General features: G+C 36.3%; 2 protein-coding genes across 5 annotated transcripts in view; one reads left to right on the top strand and one right to left on the bottom strand.

Moving 5' to 3' along the window:
* AGBL3 (AGBL carboxypeptidase 3) overlaps positions 1-21904 on the bottom strand; it is a 97887-nt gene that overhangs the window by 6967 nt on the left and 69016 nt on the right. Inside the window, 2 exon segments of the mRNA XM_073809963.1 lie at positions 10633-10698; positions 19019-19097. Coding sequence (XP_073666064.1) covers positions 10633-10698; positions 19019-19097 — 145 coding nt within the window.
* The window catches only part of CYREN (cell cycle regulator of NHEJ), a 98815-nt gene that overhangs the window by 53709 nt on the left and 23202 nt on the right, over positions 1-21904 (top strand). Inside the window, exons 4-6 of one of the 4 annotated variants that reach the window (XR_004528181.2) lie at positions 17282-17420; positions 18121-18795; positions 19260-19343. Coding sequence is in view for 3 of the 4 variants with exons in the window: in XM_033863322.2 (XP_033719213.1) it covers positions 17282-17420; positions 19260-19309 (189 nt within the window). In the remaining variant the exon portion in view is untranslated. Of the gene's footprint in view, positions 1-17281; positions 17421-18120; positions 19030-19259; positions 19344-21904 lie in introns of those variants that run through there. The other 3 variants (XM_033863322.2, XM_033863323.2, XM_033863321.2) reach the window with 3 other exon arrangements.

Here is a 21904-nt window from a genome sequence, read left to right as displayed (position 1 = left end):
GCAAAATAAAAATCTTATAAGACAGAGGAAAGGGAGTAAGGTAACCTGGTAGAAGAAATTAAGTGTAGTTCTCCTACCTCTTTTTAGAAGCCAAGATATCTTTTTAGAAGCCAAGAAGGGGCTTGTCCAGGTATTTTTGCTAAAAAAGAGAATATACCATAAAATTTCTGAACTTAGGTTTTAAGGTTAACAAAACAATTTTTTTACTTTCTTCACAATTACCTCATTCATATATTTAATGGCTAGCTTGAGTTTATCTTCAATTAATCTGACATTATCTCATTCAGACATATGAAATATATCAGTGAATACTTCCTCTGGAAGCTTTTAAATGAAACTGTTTCAAGAGAAGAGCAAACAGTAGAAATACCTGTCCAATAATTATCAAGCGTTTCAGAACTGAATTCTGCATGTCAGGCTCTATGAAGGCCATCTACATGTGTAGTAGGGTGACTAACTTTTAGAGTGCCAACTCAAGACACAGCTACAACAGACCAAAAAATTAGTACAATATGTAATAAATACTTATACACACATGATTATTTTAACATAAAATATAAATTAGGCGTTTATTTAAAATTATATATTATTCTGTATTTGCTTTTTTGTTACATAAATGCCATTATTTAAGAAAAACAGTAGGACTAGTTAACAGTGGCAATTAGTAGTTATTAATAGTGGAACCAATTAAACAAATAGTATGTGTGAGAATAATATAACATTATAAATAGTTTTTTCCTCTGATACAGATTTTAACTCTTTATAGGATATTTACATTTTATAGGCCATATTATGTCTTTTTAAGATACATAAATATAAGACCTTTAAAAAGTTGAATGTAAATACAATGGGGCTAAGTAAACAGACATTACTTATAATTAATAAAAACTGACATTTCTTTATGTCCCATGATAAAGTAGGATATTTTTGCTCTTTGTGTGTCCTCTTCCAGTAATACTTCTCTGAACTGCCTGCAGCCTTCAGGATATCCTTCTTTTCTTTTATGTAGTGGTAAAACTGAATACATTCAAAGTCAAGGCCTCTGAGGTCTGCTCTTATGAAGCCCCACATTATGCTGACCCCTGGTGGCAGGCCAATGCAATGACAGCAAGTTAGATATCCTGTCAACAAGGGAATTTGATCATGGAATATGACCGTACTTATTAATAGCAGGTTTCTAGACTTGTAAGGAATTAGTTTCCAGCTGTACAAAAATGTCCATCCACTTTATATCTACAGGCTTAATTTAGTAGGGTGGCTTTAGGGCATTTGGCCCTTTGCATCCTTAAATTCATCATGTAGTGTTTGCCATGTCTAAAATGTCCACTGTTTTTAGATACTCTGAAGCACACTGGATATCACTGTAAGTAAACTTTTCTTTCTCAGAGAATAGGTTTTTAAAGCACAGAGGTAATTCGAACTTAAACTGAAGGTGGATTTCAAATAAATTACAGTTTTTAGTGCTGTTTAACTTGGCTGCCCTTTGTGGTGACATATTTTTGACTTCTGAGTCAGTCTTATTTCCTCCTAAATGTCATTTTTTTTCACTGTATGAGTTTCTGTCATAACCTACATATAATGTCAAACAACTGAGGTGCAGTTCATCCTTTTCTATGCTCCATATGACCTCTTCAAAGATCATCAAACAGAATTAGAGAAACAGCATATAAATTGTTTTACTGTAGCCCTTTCCTCTATTCCCATCTCAAACTATTTGCAAATTAGAGAAAGCCATTCTTCTTGTCCCACATGTTGAAAAAATGTGATTTAATGGCAGACTAACATTTTAATGTCTTTTCTATGGCTGGCAACAATGATAGCCACCTTATTGGCACAGGTCTAAGGAAACTGGCCTCTTTCATTTCTGTAAAGTCGAAAATCTCATTAAGTGCTTCTGCATTTTTTGAGGAAACTAAAACGTGACCAAAAAATTTCATTATGAAAGCCTCATTATCACAGGATAGCAAATCACACTCTTTTTTTTTTTTTTTTTTTTTTTTTTTGGGGTATGTGGGCCTCTCACTGTTGTGGCCTCTCCCGTTGCGGAGCACAGGCTCTGGACGCGCAGGCTCAACAGCCATGGCTCACGGGCCCAGCCGCTCCGCGGCATGTGGGGTCTTCCCAGGCCGGGGCACGAACCCGTGTCCCCTGCTTCGGCAGGTGGACTCTCAACCACTGAGCCACCAGGGAAGCCCCCACACTCTTTTTTAAGTACAAGGTGTGCAAGACATTTAAGAGATCAGATCTTTTTCTTTGGTAAGAAGTTAATAGACTGAATGAAATTTGCCAAAATATACATTTTATATTTTCATTGTCAGCCAACCATGCAGATAGATGAGCAAAGTCTAGTTTGTCTTTGGACAACATATTGACAATATTTGGTTTGATGTTTTCTGTGGTTTCATTAAAATCTTCATAGAAATCAAGATTCTTTGAAACCCCATTTTTCAAAGTAAAGTACCTAATAGCCAGAGGAAATGTTTTTTCTTTTTTATTCAATGTATCATGTGATAACTGTAGAAAACATTATTGTTGGTAAGATCTGACAAAATGAGCTTTACACTATAAGAGTCCAACATATCTGTCATCAAAATTTCCCCTTTGGTTAACCCACAGGGCATTTTAGTGGCAAACTCTGAGTTAGGAAATGCAATTTTACTCAGTTTCATCAAGCAGTCAAGGGAATTATCTGATAATCAGTGTTCATTCATGTCATATGCCCAAGCGAATCCACCAGCTATTATTTTTGACTGAGCATTGGTGTCTTTTTGAGAGGTGAAAAAACTTTCAATTGATTTAGAAGTACTTCTTGCTTCTCTCATCTGGACTTGTGAGATTCAATCTCCTTTATGACGATCAATTCCAAATTCTTTTCTCTAAATGTACATTGTGCTCTGTTTTGGTTATTTATCTCCTTAACTAGTTGTATGTGTCTATGAAGGTTGCTCAAAAAATTAAAAATAGAACTACACTATGATCCAGCAATTCCACTTCTGGGGATATATCCAAAGAAATGAAAAAAAAAAAAAAAAAGATCTTGAAGAGGTGTCTGTCCATTTATTGGAGCATTATTTACAATAGCCAAGACACAGAAACAACATAAGGGTCAGTCAGTGGTCGAATGGATAAAGAAGTTACAGTGTGTGTATGTGTGTGTGTGTATACACACACACACACCCGCACACATACACACACACAATGGAATATTATTCAGCCATGAGAAAGAAGGAAATCCTGCCATTTGGGACAACAGGACCTTGAGAGCATTAGGCTAGGTGAAATAAGTCAGACAGAGAAAGATAAATTCAAAGATTTTTGTCTTTGTCTTTGGTTTTCTGAAGTTTGAATATGATGTGCTAGGTATGTGTTGTGTGTGTGTGTGTGTGTGTGTGTGTATACATTATAGGAATTCCTATAATAGCCTTGTTTTTGTCTATCCTGTTGTCTTTGGGGTTCCCTATGCACCACTTATCAGATAGAATACATGTCTGGCTTGCAGCTCTTTTACCTGTAAATCATTGTTCTTATACTGGAGTCATGTTGGTGTGGTGGTAAGGTATGGGGAAAGGGAACATCCTATAATCTTATTAAATCTTAGTCTTTTAGTGGGTCTGTGTCCCTGGGCTGTGACCTTAATAGGCATTTCTTAGCTTTTCTTCCCCCTACCTTTCAATGAGACAAGGCGGCTAGAAGGGGCTGGCTGTGGCTGGAGGGGGGAAGAGTAAGCATTGCAAACTATCCAGAACGTTCTCCCTAACAAAGGTCTACTCTCGAAATCCGGCCCTTTACATGTTGGAGCTTAAAGCTAGTAGTCCCCTTACTATGCTTACATTATATGTCTATCTTTTCTTCTAAGAGTAGTTTCAGGTCTTACATTTAGGTCTGTCACCCATTTTGAATTAATGAATTGGTGTAAGGAATGAGTCCAACTTCATTCTTTTGCATGTGAATATCTAGTTGTCTCAGTACCATTTGTTGTAAATGCTCTTATTTTCTTCATTGAATTGTCTTGGTACCTTTGTTGAAACTTAATTGACAAAAAATATAAGGGTTCATTTCTGTATTCTCAATTCTATTTCATTGATCTCTGTATCTGCCATTATGCCAGTACCACACTGTTACGATTACTGCAGCTTGGTGGTAAGTTTTGAAATTGGAAAGTATGACTCTTTGAACTTTGTTCTTTTTCAAAATTGCCTTGGTTATTCTCGTCCTTTACATTTCCTATGCATTTTAGGTTTAGCTTGTAATTTCTGTTTCGGCAGAGATTTTGATAGGATTGCATTGAATCTGCGTATCAATTTGGTGAGTATTGCCATCTCAACAAGTCTTCTGATTTCTGAATGTGGGGGAATCTTTCCATTTATTTAAAACTTCTTTAATATATTTCAACAGTGTTTTGTGCTTTTCAGCGTGCAAGTATTACACTATTTTTGTTAAATTTATTTCTAAGTATTTTATTCTTTCTGATGCTTTGTAAATGGAATTTTCTTAATTTCATTTTCAGAATGTTCATTGCTAGTATATAGAAATACAATTGATTTTTACAACAGATTTATTGAGATCTAATTCACATACCATACAATTTACCCATTACAACTGAGTTTTGCATGTTGATTTTCTATCTTGCAACCTTGCTGAACTGATTATTAGCTCTGGTAGGTTGTGTGTGTGTATGTATGTATGTTCCTTAGGATTTTCTACATACAAGATCATGTGTTCTGCAAATAGAGGTAATTTTACTTCTTTCCAGTCTGGATGCATTGTATTTATTCTTCTTTCCAAACTGCCCTGCCTAAACCTCCATTGTCTTGGTCCTGATCTTAGGGGGAAAGCATTGTCTTGTACCATCAACTATGATATTAGCTGTGGGATTTTTTTTTAAATTTATTTATTTATTTACTTTTGGCTGTGTTGGGTCTTCATTTCTGTGCAAGGGCTTTCTCTAGTTGCGGCGAGCGGGGGCCACTCTTCATCGCGGTGCGCGGGCCTCTCACTGTCGTGGCCTCTCTTGTTGCGGAGCACAGGCTCCAGACGCACAGGCTCAGTAGTTGTGGCTCACGGGCCCAGTCGCTCCGCGGCATGTGGGATCTTCCCAGACCAGGGCTCGAACCCGTGTCCCCTGCATTGGCAGGCAGATTCTCAACCACTGTGCCACCAGGGAAGCCCTAGCTGTGGGATTTTTATAGATAGCCTTTATCAGGTTGAGGAACATCCATCTACTCCTACTTTGTTGCATATTTTTTTTTAAATCATGAAAGGATGTTGGATTTTGCCAAACATTATTCCTGCATGTACTGAGATGATCATGTGCATTTTGTTCTTTTTTCAATTAATGTGTATTACGTTGTTTAATTTTATTTCTTTTTAAATTAATTTTTATTGGAGTATAGTTGATTTACAATGTTGTGTTAGTTTCTGCTGTACAGCAAAAGTGAATCAGTTATGCATATATCCACTCTTTTTATAGATTCTATTCTCATATAGGTCATTACAGAGTACTGAATAGAGTTCCCTGTGGTATACAATAGGTCCTTGTTGGTTATCTATTTTATATATAGTAGTGTGTGTATGTCAATCCCAATCTCCCGATTTACCCCTCCTCCACCTTTCCCCCTTTGTAACCATAAGATTGTTTTCTACATCTGTGACCCTATTTCCGTTTTGTAAATAGGTTCATTTGTACCATTTTTTAAGATTCCATGTATAAGTGATATCATGATATTTGTCTTTCTCTGTCTGACTTATTCACTCAGTATGACAATCTCTAGGTCCATCTTTGTTGCTGCAAATGGCATGATTTCATTCTTTTTAATGGCTCAGTAATATTCCATTGCATATATGTACCACATCTTCTTTTTCCATTCCTCTGCTGATGGACATTTAGGTTGCTTCCATGTCCTGGCTATTGTAAGTAGTGCTGCAATGAACATTGTGGTGCATGTATCCTTTCAAATTATGGTTTTCTCTGGATATATGCCCAGGAGTGGAATTGCTGGATCATATGGTAGCTTTTTTTAGTTTTTTAAGGAACCTCCCTACTGTTCTCCATAGTGGCTGTACCAATTTACATTCCCACCAACAGTGTATAGGAGGGTTCTCTTTTCTCAACACCCTCTCCAGCATTTATTGTTTATAGATTTTTTTGATGATGGCCATTCTAACTGGTGTGAGGTGATACCTCATTGTAAGTTTTGATTTGTATCTCTCTAATAATTAGTGATGTTGAGTATCTTTTCATTTGCCTTTTGGCCATCTGTATGTCTTCTTTGGAGAAATGTCTGTTTAGATCTTATGCCCATTTTTGGATTGGGTTGTTTGTTTTTTTAATATTGAGCTGCATGAGCTGTTTGTATATTTTGGAGATTAATCCCTGTTGGTCGCTTTGTTTGCAGATATTTTCTCCCATTCTGTGGGTTTTCTTTTCGTTTTGTTTATGGTTTCCTTTGCTGTGCAAAAGCTTTTAAGCTTAATTAGGTTCCACTTGTTTATTTTTGTTTTTACTTTCATTACTCTTGGAGGTGGATAATTTTTATATGTTAAACCAACCTTGCATTTCTGGGATAAATCCTACTTGGTCACTGTGTATAATCCTTTTTATATGTTGCTGGATTCAGTTTGCTAGTATTTTGCCCTACTCTTTTGTCTTAATTTTTAATAGATTCAAAACTTGGTAAAGAAAAAATAGTATTTATTTATTTGGGCCCTGGAACCGTAACAGTTACCTTTTCTGAGAAACTTTCTCTGACACTCCCTTATCCCCAAACAACTCCTGTATAATATCACAGCACAGTAAATAGCATTTATCCCGTTATGTTTCTACTGTCTACTTGTCACTCTCTCTGCTTCTTGAGAACAGACTATATTTTTTTCCATTGTAGCCCAGTATCTAGCACAGGCATCAGCTAGTATATTGAGACCTCTGCGAAGCAGATAAACATCAGATTTTTAAAAGAACATGAACAAAGATGGAAAGGAGATTATATAACAAAGGAGGATTATAGGAGAGTGACTGAGCCACAGGAGAATAGTATCAGAAGGTTAAAATACCAGATGAACTCAGATATGAAGAAGTATTGAGAAAAAGAAGTAAATTTTACTTAGCTATATTCAGAATGAAAATATATCAAATAATGTTTAGATTTGTTCTGCTGGGATTATTTTAAAATACTGATGGATGACAAAGAGCAGAATCCCTCAGCTCCTCTGTTGCACCTGTCTTTTCTATTGAATAGAGTTTTCTTCTGTTTAGACAGGGGAGAATAAATATTGGTGAGAGACGTCAGGAGTCAAAAGGCTCTGAATGCCTTATCTTCAGTCCCAGACATAGTTCATCTCAAGTAAGGAAAGAATTTTCATATAAATAAGATCACAAAACCATTGACATTAATCTTTTAAGAATTCAAGGAAGTGACTCTACTCTTGCTGCTAACTGCCTAACTTATCACTTAAGACTCCATCATAATCATGATCATAATTTAAGGATCAGTTCCTTCAGGAAAACATTCCCTGAGATTTCCAGGCTGGATTACATGCCCTTCTCTGAGCAACCAGAGCAATTTGTGCATATCATTATCACTCAGTCTATCTCACTCTTATTGTAATGAACTGTATATGAGTCTTATTACACTTTGATACCTACTCCTTAAATGATGAAGTAGCTTATCTAGTTGAAGAGGGAGAATTATGTTTCAGGCAGAGAAGACAGAATGAGCAAAGGCAAGGAGGTGAGAAGACGGATGTATTTTGAGGCCACAAGAGGATCATCATTGCTGCAGTGTAAAGGAAAAGGCAGAGAATGGCAAGAGGTAAAACTGGAGAGGCAGTCAGGGGCCAGTTCACTGGAAGTCTTGTACGTCATGTTAGGGAATTGGTTTCTCTGATGCAGCAAGTGGTTGTCAAAAAATTTTTTTTGTTGTTTTTAAAGTAACAGACCAGTATTGGAAGAAAAATTGTACATGAAAGCTACTCAGGATGAATAAGGGTTGGATGGGCTAGGTCCCAAATGCTTGGCCTCCCACCGACTCTCACTATAGTTCCCAATGTGGTGAGTCGAAAAGAGCAGATCGTCAACATCAGAATTATCTATGGTACCTTATTAAAAATGCAGATTTGGGGGTTGACAGCAAAGGCCAACCCAGAATTCAAAGCTGGGATTATCATAAACTCCCCAGATAATTCTAAAATTTTAAAACCAGACATTCTATAAGACTGCTGGCCCATAATCTTCACAGTGCCAGTGCTGTGAATGACAAAGAAGGGCTGAGCAGATGTTCCAAATTAAAAGAGAATAAAGGGATATGGCAATTAAATGCAATCCATGAGCCTCAATCAGGGAGAAGTTGTGCCCTAAAGGACATCATTGGTACATTTGGCAAAATTTCACTACAGTATGATACAAAGTAGTATTGTATCAAAGTTGAATTTACTTATTTTAATGTAAGAGAATGTTCTTGTTCTTGGAAAATATATGCTGAAGCCCTTTAGGAATAAAGGAGCATTATGTCTACAAAAAATGGATTGGGGGGAAAATATAGCTAGGTAGGTAGATAGATATAGCTCTTTGTACTATTCTTGAAATTATTTAAAAATTAAAAGTTGAAAAAAAATTGAAAAGAGAAAGCCTAGAACAAATTGAAGTCTCAGGACTGTGCCAACTTCAACCACTGTTAGAAAACTGGGAATTACTTTAGAAAACTGGGAATTACTGAAAGGCTTCAGGTAGTGGCATTAATCAGATTTCTGTTTTTGATAGATTGCTTTTATGGTAGTATGAGAGGTGGAATTAGGATGACAATATTGGTGGCAAGGAGACCACTTAGAAATCTAAAGTGCTTCTGATAAATAAGCACTGAAAAGAATGATGGTAGTTAAGGTGGAGACAAAAGGGATTACGTGGTAAAATCAGTTGGATTCAGTGGCTATCTAGATATGAATGGTGGAAGTGAAAGAAGAAAAAAGATAACTATTAGGTTTCTAGCTTGGGTAGTTATGTAGATAGTACTGCTACCAAAGTTACAGTGAATACAGAAGGAACAGCATTCAATGTGGGATTAGATGAATTTGAATTTGGCTATAAGGGACATTTAAGTGAAGACATAAACAGATAAAGAAGCTGAAGCTTTGACAAGAGGTCAGATATAGGATATGTATTTATATATTGTATATATGTATAAGGTATATACACGTGTATATAGTACAACAATATGACATAATCAAGATCAAGTTCATGAAAGGCTGAATCTAAGAAGACTTAGTTTAACAAGAATAAATTTAAGGCTCAGTACACTGGACCAAGCTATCAAACCAAAATTGAAGAAGTAGAGAATGGAGGAGACGTAAGTTAGCAGTGGCACTATGAAAATAAAACTTTATAGGTTTGAGTATTTGTAAATCCAATATGTCAATATTTTAGGATAATTTTCAAAAAAACATATGTAATCTTAGACTGCATTAATGGAAATCTGGTATCTAGAAAGAAGCAAATGAGAATGATAATTTATTGTATACAGTCAGGCTTCCATATCAATGGGTTCTGCATCTGTGGATTCAACCAACTGTGGATCAAAAATAGTAGGAAAAAAATTCCAAGAAGTTCCAAAAAGCAAATCTTGAATTTTCTGTGCCCTGGCAACTGTTTACATAGCATTTACATTGTACAGGTATTATAAGTAATCTAGCGATACTGAAGGATATGCATAGGTTATATGCAAATACTGCGCCATTTTATATAAGGGACTTGAGCATCCTCAGATTTTGCTATCCGTGGGGTTCCTGGAACCAGTCCCCCACAGATACCAAGGAATGGCTGTCCTAGTTAGATGACATCTGCAATACTGTGTTCAGTTTCATTCAAGCTTGAATAGTGATAGAAAACAGTAAAATATAATAGTAAAGGGAATCATATTATGGATGGCTGAAAGAAATGGAAGGAAAGTGTCAGGGAAATGATAGCTTTAAAAAAATATTTATGGTCTGTCATGTGGAAGAGGCATTATATTTGTTCTTATTATTTCAAGGAGAATTAGGGAAAATGAGAAATGTTTACCTTTAAGGTCTTTTCATTCTTTTTTGCTTTGTATTATTAAAGAGGTGAATTAAATTTACAGGGACATATGTTTTTAACTCAACATAAAAAGAACATTGCTCTCTAACAATGGAATGAAGTGACTACAATTTGGTAAACTACTTGTCACCAAGTGTAGTCAATCAAAAGTTGGATGCGCCTGGGTCCTGTCATCAGTAGGAGGTGAGAGTAGGGTGCTCTCAGGGTTTCTCTCTGCTTTGAGATTCAATGAGATGGGAATGAAAAGATTAGACAATGAGATGAATAATATTTTTTTGAAAATAATATTTTTCAAAATATTTTTTTTTCGACTCGGTAAAATTACAAGACATCAAGTTGACATATAAGGAAGTTCTACTGTCTTTTATATTTCTAGAGTTAGAGAGAAAAATAAAAATTTGAGATTCAGAATTTCTGGGAAGGTGAATTGTTCTTTGGCTGTCCGATTTGAAGATAATCTTCTAGTTTCTTATGTGTAAATCTTGACCAGATACATATTAAATAGCTTACATTCAGATGATAGGTGACCACACATTACTGTCTATATTCCCATCTTATTCACAAACCTTGATTAGGGAACTGTCTTCTGAAATAATCAAATGTACAGTCATCTGATATATCTGGCCTTGTATCTAGAAAAGATGGTAAAAGTTCATTAGTGTAAGCATGAAAATAGTTCATTGACTCTTTTACATTTCATATTTTTATCTTTTTCTAAATGAAAAATGCTAGCAGATAATATGTAAATAGTAGTTTAGCTGAATGAAATTAATACAAACAGTTCTCAAATCTTATATGATTTTTGTTGCATTTTTGCTATTTATAGTAAGGTCTAAAAAGTGTTCATACTCTTTGGGTCAGCAGTTCCTTTTTAGGAATCTATTATAAATAAATAATTAAGAATATACACAAATAGGGAGTTAAACATCTTCATTGTTGTTTACAACAGAAAAAAATGTTTAACAATGGGGGTGGCTAAATAAAGGTTCACTAATACAATGGAATACTTTGCCACCATTTACTAACATGTAAAGAAGTTAATAATATCCTGTACTTTTAAATGAAAACATAGGTTGCCAAAAACCCTGAAGATTAATTAATAACCTGTGATTAATTAACATTAATTAATTTCTATACACAATTAATTTCTATACACATATATAGAAAAAAGTCTAAAATAAGGATTCTAAAATGTGTTCTTTAATTTCTGACATTAAATTTAACAGAAGAATATATAAAAGTTACATATAAAAAGTGACTGATTTGCTTGGCTGATCACTATGAGAAAGAATAATTTAAAGTTCAATGAAGTAACCATCTTAATTATAATAAAATTCTCTCGTTTCCTAGGTGTGGTTCTTACTTCCATTTCTATTTTTAATTAGCCTGCTGTATCATAAACTAAGTGGATTTATGTACTTGTATATATACTTTTAATTAAGTTACCTGAAATTCTCTTTGAAAATAAGTGTGGTATAAATGTATAAAAATTAATATATACACACATAAAATTAAAGAAGTATTTTAGACAAAATTAAAATATTGTTTAAATTTTATGAATATATTTCAAAGGACCTCAAATAAAGATAATGAGATAAAAATTAAGAAAAAAATATACCAGAAATGTTAGAGATTCAGAGATTTATGTTAGACTTAGCAGATTCCTACAGAAGCAAATGAATAATCCAAAATTTAATTTCTCTCCTGGCTCATCACAAAAGGACCAAGATGTTTTTTAAAACATAAAATCCCTATATTCTGTTTTGGGAAAAATCTTTCAAATCGGCGATATCTCTCAAGTACAGGGACCACTCAATCCAACCCTCCAGTCTAACTGACCACTCCCTTCTCTGTGCTCCCTTACCCTGTGCAGACTATAGGCATTGCACCTGTAACACCGCGCTTAACTTGTTTGTCTCCTCCTATTAAAATATGAGTTCCTGGGAATAAGAAATGGTAAAGTATAGTCTTAACATCCCTAGCACAAAGCACGGTGATAACCTCAAAGCTGTAGCACAAAAAAGTGTTTGTTGAGGAAATGAATTAATTGTTTGTCAGAGGGTAAAAGCAGAACATTCCCTGTCACATCAGAATTTGATTCTTGTGTCTTTGAACTAAATTTCCTTTTTCACAAACCTAATGGAACACAGAACCAGAAGGAAGGCAGTACTATATTATAAACATGCAAATGACGTATATTTTATATGATTTATCGTAATTTTCAACATTTCTCATTTTATCCTCATAGATTTAGAATGGACAAAAATAATCTTTTAAATCAGAGCCTTTTACTGTCTTTCGCAACACTACTTTTCTTCTACAACAATGATAGAAGAAAGTATTAATATTGTATTTTGGCATTAAAGGGAGTTTAAAAAATTTTTTACTTCATATAGAACTTATTTATGATGAGAAAGGGACAAAAATATATGCTTATAATCTCACTTAATGAGAAGAATAAAGATGTAGCAAGATAAGCGTGAAATGAGTGAAACTATATAAAACTGTATGAAAAGGTATAAGCAATTACAAAACTATGTTTATATAGAAAAGTTGAAAAAGTATTTTCTTGTAGCTTGTAAAAAAGTTCAGAGTAAGAAAGATCATACACATGACATTGCTGTCTACCTTGAGAGGAGATACTTGCCAATATGACCCAGTTGGATTAAAAGAGACACAAAACACCGCAGAATTATGACTGCTAATCTTGAGTAGTCTACAAATCATTATGTGATTGTGAAAACATTTTAAATGATTCCCAGCTTTTGTTTCTGCATCTGTGCTATGTGGATATTAGAAAGAATTTCCCAAAAGGGCCTGAGAAAAGAACTGAAAACATTTTGCCAAGATGTAATGCATACCAACTCATGATAAAAAGTAGACTATGAAATAGTTAAAAGCTAAAATCCTTTTTAGATAAAATTGAATGGCAGCAAAAAAAAAAAAATTGACATAATCAGGATAAAAATGGGAGGAAACTGTAAAAATCAAAACTTGATTGTTAAAGGGAGAGAGCAAAGGAAATATTCTAGAAAAAATTACACAAAGTTAAAAGTAGCAATATTATATAATCATTATAAAGAATTTGGAGAGACAAGGGGTGAAATTAGGCTGAAAAAAATTCACTTGTAATAAGACTTGATTCAATGAACTCTTTTTTTTTTTTTTTTCCTGCGGTACGCGGGCCTCCTACTGCCGTGGCCCCCTCCCGTTGCGGAGCACAGGCTCAGCGGCCATGGCTCACGGGCCCAGCCGCTCCGCAGCATGCGGGATCCTCCCGGACCGGGGCACGAACCCGTGTCCCCTTCATCGGCAGGCAGACCCTCAACCACTGCGCCACCAGGGAAGCCCATTCAACGAACTCTTGATGTCATTTTTTAGCCCTCTTCCTTTGATTGAAATAATGCTATGAACCATAATAAACTATTATATTTATCTCATAGAAAATCACCAGGCCAGTGTCCTTATGAATGTGATCTATAAATTCTAATCACAGTAATCTATAATTATTTGTTTTTGCTTAAAGTCTGCAAAATGAATTATTGAAAGTGTCCTGGTAGGAAATAAAGTTAACTAAAATACTCTAATTTTTTTTAGGGATATACTGATAACAAGCAATCATTTAAAGTAAGAAATAGTTCAAGAGCATGAACTTAAGTTGACCTCAGGCATTAACCTCAGTTAAGATGATACTGTTCACTCTTTCTGCCAAAGATTATTAGTAAATAATAAAGGAGGAAAAGAGAAAAAATTTCAGAAGTTCTTGGGAAATTAGATTCCGTTAATTCAATCCACATTTAGCAGATGACAGTGTATTTGGTGCTCAGTATCTGCTGAATGAACTTGTGACTGCTAACTTTAAATTTCCCACTGGATCACTGTTATTAAACTCCAGAAACATCTGAGTAGAAATCTTCTAAGTCTGGTACTCAGGTCTTCAACTTCTGGGCTCTCTGCAGGTAACAGATGCTTGAAAGATTGATTGATTGGCTCCAAGGATGATTTTTTGGATCGCATCAACTAGGGATGTTGTCCTTCGTCTGTGTTTGTCAGGCTTATTTCCCAACTAGACAATTCTGTTGAACTCTGGGTACTAATCTTTCCCTGCTACCCCTTCCATACCTTCTGGAGCTATTTATTGTTATGTATGTATTTGTTTCTTTAGTGACTGGCTGGTGTATTTTAGCGAAGTCCATTACCCCCTGAAGTGTTAAACCTCTAATTTGCTCCCTGAGGGGTGCAGACTTGGTTGTGCCCCACTCTCTCTGGGAAGGCAGTGGTTTTGGCAGGGTTGTCTTTGACACCTTCCCTGATCACACACCCTGCTGTTAAATTCCACTAATTTCTGGCTAATAGATCTATTGTTTTCAACAGTGCCCTGGGGCATAAATTGCCCTACAGACTAATCCAATCAAATTTGGGCTCCAAAGGAACAGTTTCCCAGGTAGGGGTTTCAGATTTGTTCTGATGCCACCTCAGACTCCTCCCAGCTGTTCCCCTCCCTGCAGTTCTCTCTGGTGAACTAGCCAGCCTACAAGTTTAGCCTGTTTCTCCAATGGATCTACCAATCTTCTCCGAATTGCCTTTTACTCTACTTCTACTGTTTCTGAGAATGCTGTTAAGCTTGAATTTCTCCAGGATCTGTTGCAAATTAAGTCATTTATTTTGGGAAGACATTAGGAGCTATCTGTTTTACCTGGTTCCCCTGACCAAGGAAAAATATTTGGTCTGTTGTGTCATTTAGCATCTCTGCTGCCTTACTGATTTTCTGTCTAGAAGATCTGTCCATTGATGTCAGTGGGGTGTTAAAGTCTCCTACTATTATTGTATTCCTGTCAATCTTTTCCTTTATGTCTGCTGCTATTTATGTATTTAGGTGCTCCTATATTGGGTACATTTATGTTATCAAGTGTAATATCCTCTTCTTGTATTGCTCCTTTTATCATTATATAATGTCCTTCTCTGTCTTTATGTTTTAAAGACTACTTTGTTTTAAAGTCTACTTTGTCAGATACGAGTATTGCTACCTCTGCTTTCTTATTGTTTTCATTTGCATGAAATATCCTTTTCCATCCCCTCACTTTCAACCTGTGTGTCTTTTGCCCTAAAGTGAGTCTTGTAGGCAGCATATTGTACTTGTGGGCCGCATATTGTAGGTTCTTGATTTTTTTATCCAATCTGCCACTCTGTGTCTTTTGATAAGAATTTAGTCCATTGACATTTAAAGTAATTATTGATAGGTATGTACTTATTGCCATTTTAAACCTTTTTTTCCAGTTTTTGTACTTCTCCGTTCATTTCTTTTTTGTTTTCCCTTTTGTGGTTTGACGGATTTCTTTTGTATTATGCTTGAGTTCCTTTCTTTTGGGTTTCTGTGACTCTACTGTACCTTTTTGATGTTTGGTTACCCTGGTTTTCAAGTATGTTAACCATATCTACTTGCTTTAGACTGATAGTCATACAAGTTCAAACACATTCTAAAAGATCTTCATTATTATACTCCCATTCCCTACATTTTGTGATTTTGATGTCCTATTTTACATCCTTATCCTTTTACTGTTAATTGTAGTTTTAATCATTTTTACAATTTTTTGGATTGTTTTTTAATCTATGTACTGACTTAAGTGATCTTCAATCCTTTTATGTATTTGCCTTTCCTATTGTGATTTTCCCTTTCCTATAGATACTTGCTTCTTTTCTATCTAGAGAAGACCTTTCAATATTTCTTTTAGGTTAGGCTTAGTATTGCTGTATTCTTTTAGTTTTTGCTTGTCTGAGAAATTCTTTCTCTCTCCTCCTGGTCTAAATTATAATCTTGCTGGGTAGAGTATCCCAGGGGGCAGGGTTTTCTCTTTCAGGACTTTGAATATATCATGCCACTGCCTTCTGACCTGCACAGTTTCTGCGGAGAAATACGCTGATAGTCTTATGGGGGTTGCCTTGTAACTGACTGCTTTTCTCTATCTGCCTTTAGAATCCTCTCTTTATCTTTTGCCATTTTAATTCCAATATGTCTTGGTGTGGGTCTGTTTGTGTTCATCTTCTTTGGGACCATCTGTGCTTCCTGTACCTGGATATCCGTTTCCTTCTTTAGATTACATTTTCGATCCCCTTCTCTCTTTCTTCTCCTTCTGGAACCAATATCATGTGTAGGTTGGCATGCTTTATGTTATCCCATAGATCTCGTATATTGCTTTCACTTTTCTGTTTTCATTTGTCTTTCTGTCTGCTGTTCTGACTGATTTCCATTATTCTGTCTTCCAGATCAGTTGTTCATTCTTCTGTGGCACTTAGTTTGCTATTCATTGCTTGTAGATTGGTTTTTATCTTGGCAATTGACTTGTCTAATTTTGATTGGTTCCTTTTTATAGTTTCTAGATCCTTGTTACAGTGATCTGCCTTTCTGTTGATAATCTTTCTTAATTCCTTTAGCATTTTTATTAACTCCTGTTTGAACTCAGGGTGTAATAGACCACTGAGGTCTGTTTCATGATTTGTTTATTCAGGGGATATCTCTTATTTTTTTAATTGGGAACAGTTCCTCTCCTTCTTTTTCATTTTACTTAACTTTCTCTGTCTCTGAATTTAGGAGAAACAGCTACTGTTGTCTTGAAGGGGTGCTTTTATGTGAGAGTGTCCCTGTATAGAATGTGTGAGTTCAATATTTTTGGTGTGAGGGCTAGTTTTCAGAGTATGCTGGCCATTATCCCCTTGATAGGGGATGGGATTGGTGGTGTGTTGTCCAGAGCCTGCACTGGATTTTGGGTGGGGCCTCCTCTTTGCTCTGTGGCTGTCAGAGCCTTGCTGGGGGTGGGGTCTGCTCCCCGGTTGTTGGAGTAGAAGCCCTGAAAGTTGGGCTCAGTAAGACTCTGTTGCCCTTAAGTACGTGCTCTGTTGCAAAAGGTGAGTGCCGAAGCAAGTGAGGCCCATGTAGTCATAGCAGACCTATGTGCCACCACTGAAGGCATCCACAGTTCTTCCCAGAAGCAGCCCAAGGTCTTGTCCGTTTCTCTGTTGTGTTTATCCCAGACCTAGTGCTAGGCTGGTGCTGGGAGCTGGGGTGTTGTGGCTGCAGGAATTGAGGTCATTGTGCTGCTGCCTGGGGCTGCTCTCCCAGGACCTGTCCACCCACAATCCAGCTCCAAGCTGGGGTGTGAGGTGGGAAGAACCAGAGCACTCTCACAGGGAAAGGAACCACTGTGTATTCCTCCCCAGGGGCTGTCTGCCAGAGACATGCGATTCTGTGATGCCACGTGGTATGTATGCCAACGAAGTCCGCTGCCACCGTACCTGTGTCCCACCGTGCATGTGCTGATGATGGGCTCCAATGGCAGACTTGTGCTCTGCAGTGCAGGTACTGACAATGGGCTCTGAGGTTTGGCCTGGGCCACACCCCAGACGCTCTGGGCTGTCTCTGTGCAGCTAGATTGAGTTCACTCCCAGGGCACACAAACCCGAGATTCAGTGCCTAGCCACTGCACATACTAGCTGCCCCACCTGGCATGTGCTTCAGGCTGGGAAGTGTGATGAAGTGGCAGCCATCAGCTCTAGTCTCTTTCTGCCCTGACTGATAGCAAGCCAGCACATGTACACGGCTTGAGATCAGAGTCCAGGCCCCTCCAGTCCCTCTGTATGTCCTGGTGGAGTTCCTAGCAGTCATGGGGTTCCCAGGGTGAGGGCCTGCCTGTGTGGACCCTCCCTCCTTCACAGATACCTCCCAGGGGCGTCTTGTGTCTTGATGCCTTTTTTTTCCCATCGTACCCAATGACATGGGGATGTTTCTTGCAGCTTTGGTTGTATGAGAGATCTTTTGCCAGTTTCCAGTTAGTTTGCTGTGAGAACTGTGCCACATGTAGATGTGTTTTTGAGGGAAAGTGAGCTCCACATCCTCCTACTCTGCCATCTTAATGCACTTATGCAAAATTTCTGATGTGTCTCTGGAGCTGAGAGTGGGGACAGTGGCACTCTTCTCTCAGTGGTGCCCCACTTTAGGAGCTAAGATGTAGGTGGAAGGAGGGCAGGAGCCTCAGGTCTTCTCTATTTGCCTCTTCCAGTGTGGAACCAACACCTTACAATCCAAGACGGGTGATTAGGACCAAAATATTTTCAGTGATGTAGCACACAAAGCGTGGAGCCTTCTTTTCAAGAGTGGGGTCTGCGTAGAAAGAAGGGAGCCCCCACCTCCTGACTGCACTTACCTGGAACTTCACTTCAACAGCAGGCAGCTGGAGACAGGATAAGAAATGTGCAAGCCCTGCCCTTCCTGGGAAGATAGCCCTCTGGCTGGCATCTGTGGGGAAAGCGGACCCTGTGTCCTTGGCTGCACTCTCCTGGAGTAGAGTATCATTGAGCTGGAATCTGGGGGGCAGGGTGTGGAGAGTCTTGATTCAAATACCCCAGGCTCTCACTGGTTTCCTTTTGGTTGTTTTTTTTGTTTGTACCCAATTTTAGTAGATTTTCCCGAACAGATGATTTTTCATTTGCTGTATGCCCTTAGGACCATTTCCAGAAACTTTAAATTTTTGTTTTTTTAAAAAAATAATTTTCTCTGATTTTTGCTGGTGAGTGGGTTTGCAGAGATCCTCATGCTATCATGATGGAAGGCAATCTCTCAGTACCATCTATTTTATACTCTTGTTTTCCCATTAATTTTTCTTAGTTTTAATTTATTTCTTCTTGCTCTCCTGGATACATCTTTGTAAGATGCCTCAAATACTTTTCCAAGTAAGGTAAGTATAAGTGAAATTTAAATATAGCACCGTAATAAGACCCATCTCTCATCTGTCAAGATTCTTTTGTATTTTTATAAACAGTAAATAATATGAGCAAAATTTTAATCATTAATTTTACCTGGGGAAAAATCATGACGTCTTCCTGGGTATAAGAGGAAATAATTTGCCATTCTTGTTTTTTTTTCAACGACTGTTAACAACCATATCAATGAATATTTACCTCTTGCTCTTCTCTGATGGCTTGCTGTGGTAGAGTTTCTTTCCTTCTTTGTTTTCAGATGTTTTTTCTTGTTTTTTATCTAGGTAAGAGAATCATATTTAAAATCATTATTTAATCAATATATCAAAGATAGTATGTATGTATGCAGACATAAAACTATCTTAAGACTTCCACTTCTAGGAAGATGAAGTACTCGTCCTCTTCTTTCCACTAAGTACAACTAATACCCTGGGTATTACAGACCAAATACACACAAGAGGCTCTAAAAGGTGGAAAGAAGAAGGCAGATGATGAGGGACTTCAGCAGCGGAAGAGGAGCATGATGGTGAGTAGTTTCATGTGTTTTCTTTTTGCCTCATGCATACCAGCCTTAGAGCTGGAGAAGTCAGCAACCCACAAATGCCAAGGAGTAAAGAAATAATGCCTGAAAACGTCCCAAATTTGATGAAAGACAGGAAGGTAAATATCAAAGAAGCTCAGTGAACTCCAAGTAAGATGAAATTTAAAAACCCACAGTAAGTCACATAAACTTTCAAAGTCAAAGAGAGACTTTTGACAGCATTAAGAGAGAAGCAAATTATTACATGCAAGGGATCCTCAATAAGATCATTACCAGATTTCTCATCAGAAACTTTGGAAGCCAGAACACAGTGCAAAATAGGGAAGAAACCCAAAAAACAGCAGAACTGTCCTTCAAAAGTTAGGTAGGAATTAAAGACATTTCCAGATGAACAAAAGCTGAGGGAGTTTGTGACCATTTGACATGCCTTGAAAAAAATGCCCAAGGGATTTCTGCAAGGTGAAATGATAGTAAATTGAAGCTGTAGAGAAAAATAAAGGTCTCAGTGAAGTTAAATACACGGGAAATTATAAAAGCTAGTAAGTACTATTGTAACAATAGTTTCAAACTGAATTTTTTGTTGTCTACATGATTTAAGAGAAAAACATTTAAAGAAAAAATAGCATTTATTAGTATAAAATTAGTATTAGACTACTGTCACTTTGGTCTGTAACTCTAAACCTTATTTATTACATAATTTAAGAGACTAATACACTTAAAGAATTATTAGTTTATGTTTTTGGGCCCACAACATATAACTACGTAATTTGGTGACATATACAACTGAAAGCCTGGGAGTGCAGCTGTAAAGGAACAGAGTTTTTGTATGTATGTTTTGAAGTTAAGCTGTATCAAATTAAGAGTGTTATAACTTCAGGATATTAAATGTAATCCCCCTGGTGACAACAAAGAAACGCCTATAGAATATACACAAAAGGAAGTAAGAAAGGAATTTAAACATTTCACCACAAAAAATCAACTAAACACAAAAGAAGACAGGAATGCAGGAAATGACGGACAAAAATACTCTAAGGCATATAGAAAACAGCACAGAGACAGGAGTCTCTTTTTATCAGTAATTATTTTCATTGTAAATGGATTAAACTTTCCAATCAGAAGACAGACACTGTCAGAATGGATAAAAAACACACGATCCAACTATATTCAGTCTATAAAAGACTCACTGAGATCCAAAGACACAAACTGGTTGAAAGTGAAAGGAAGGAAAGAGATATTCTATGCAAATAGTAACCAAAAGAGGGCAGGAGTGGCTCTATTAGACAAAATAGAGTTTAAATTTAAAAATGTTACTAGAAACTACTTTAAAAAGGATATGTTAAAAGATTCAATACAGCAAGAAGACATAACAATTAATTATAAACATTTACATACCTAATGACAGACCATCAAAATGTATGAAGCAAAAACTGACCGAATTGAAGGGAGAAATAGACAGTTCTACAATATAATAGGAGACTTCAATACGCCACTTACAATAGGGAGACCAGTCAGACAGAAGGTATATAAGGAAAAAGGACTTAACACAATGAGCCATTGAAACTTAACAGACATATACAGAACACCACCCAAAAATAGAACACACATTCTTCTCAAGTGCATATATAGGACATTTTCCAGGACAGAACATATGTTAGACCACCAATTAAGTTTTAATAGATTTTAAAAGATAGATATCATACAAAGTATCTTTTCTTACCACAATGGAATAAAGTTAGAAATAACAAAAGGAAAAATAAAATGTTCAAAAAATTGTGGAAATTATACACACACTTTTAAACAGTCAATGAATCAAAGAAGTCACAAGAGAAACAAGAGAAACTAGGAAATACTTAGAGAGTTGAATGAAAATGAAAACACAACAGAGCAAAATTTATGGGACACAGTGAAAGTAATGCTAAGGGGGAAATTTATAACTATAAACACATTCAAAAACTAAAGATCTCAAGTCAGTAACCTAACTTTAAACTTAAGGAACTAGAAAAAGAAGAAAAAATTAAATCCACAGACAGAAGAGGAAGGAAGTAATAAGGATTAGAGCAGAGATAAATGAAATAGAAAAACTAGAGAAAATCAATGAAACCAAAAGTTAATTCTTTGAAAAGATCAACAAAATTGACAAACCTTTAGCTAAATGGACTAAGAAAAAAGTTAAATTACTAAAATCAGAAATGAAAGTAGAGATATTACTACCAGTTCTACAGAAATAGAAAGGATTATAAGAGTATTGCAAACAAGTGTATGCCAATAAATTAGATAACCTAGATGAAATGGACAAATTACTAGAAACACAGAATTTACCAAGACTATCTCATGCAGAAATAGAAAATATGAGTAGACCTATATATAACTAGTTGAGGAGATTGAATCAGTAATGAAAATTCTCCCAACCAAAAATAAAGCCCTGGACCTGACAGTTTCTTGGGTGAATTCCACCAAATATTTAAAAAACTAATGCTGATCTTTCTCAAACTTTTCCAAAAAACTGAAGAGGAAGGAACATTTCCTAACTCACTCTGTAAGGCCAG

Source organism: Tursiops truncatus, chromosome 9, assembly GCF_011762595.2.
Source record: "Tursiops truncatus isolate mTurTru1 chromosome 9, mTurTru1.mat.Y, whole genome shotgun sequence".
Lineage (NCBI taxonomy): Eukaryota > Metazoa > Chordata > Mammalia > Artiodactyla > Delphinidae > Tursiops > Tursiops truncatus.
This window is presented reverse-complemented; position numbering and strand designations above follow the sequence as displayed.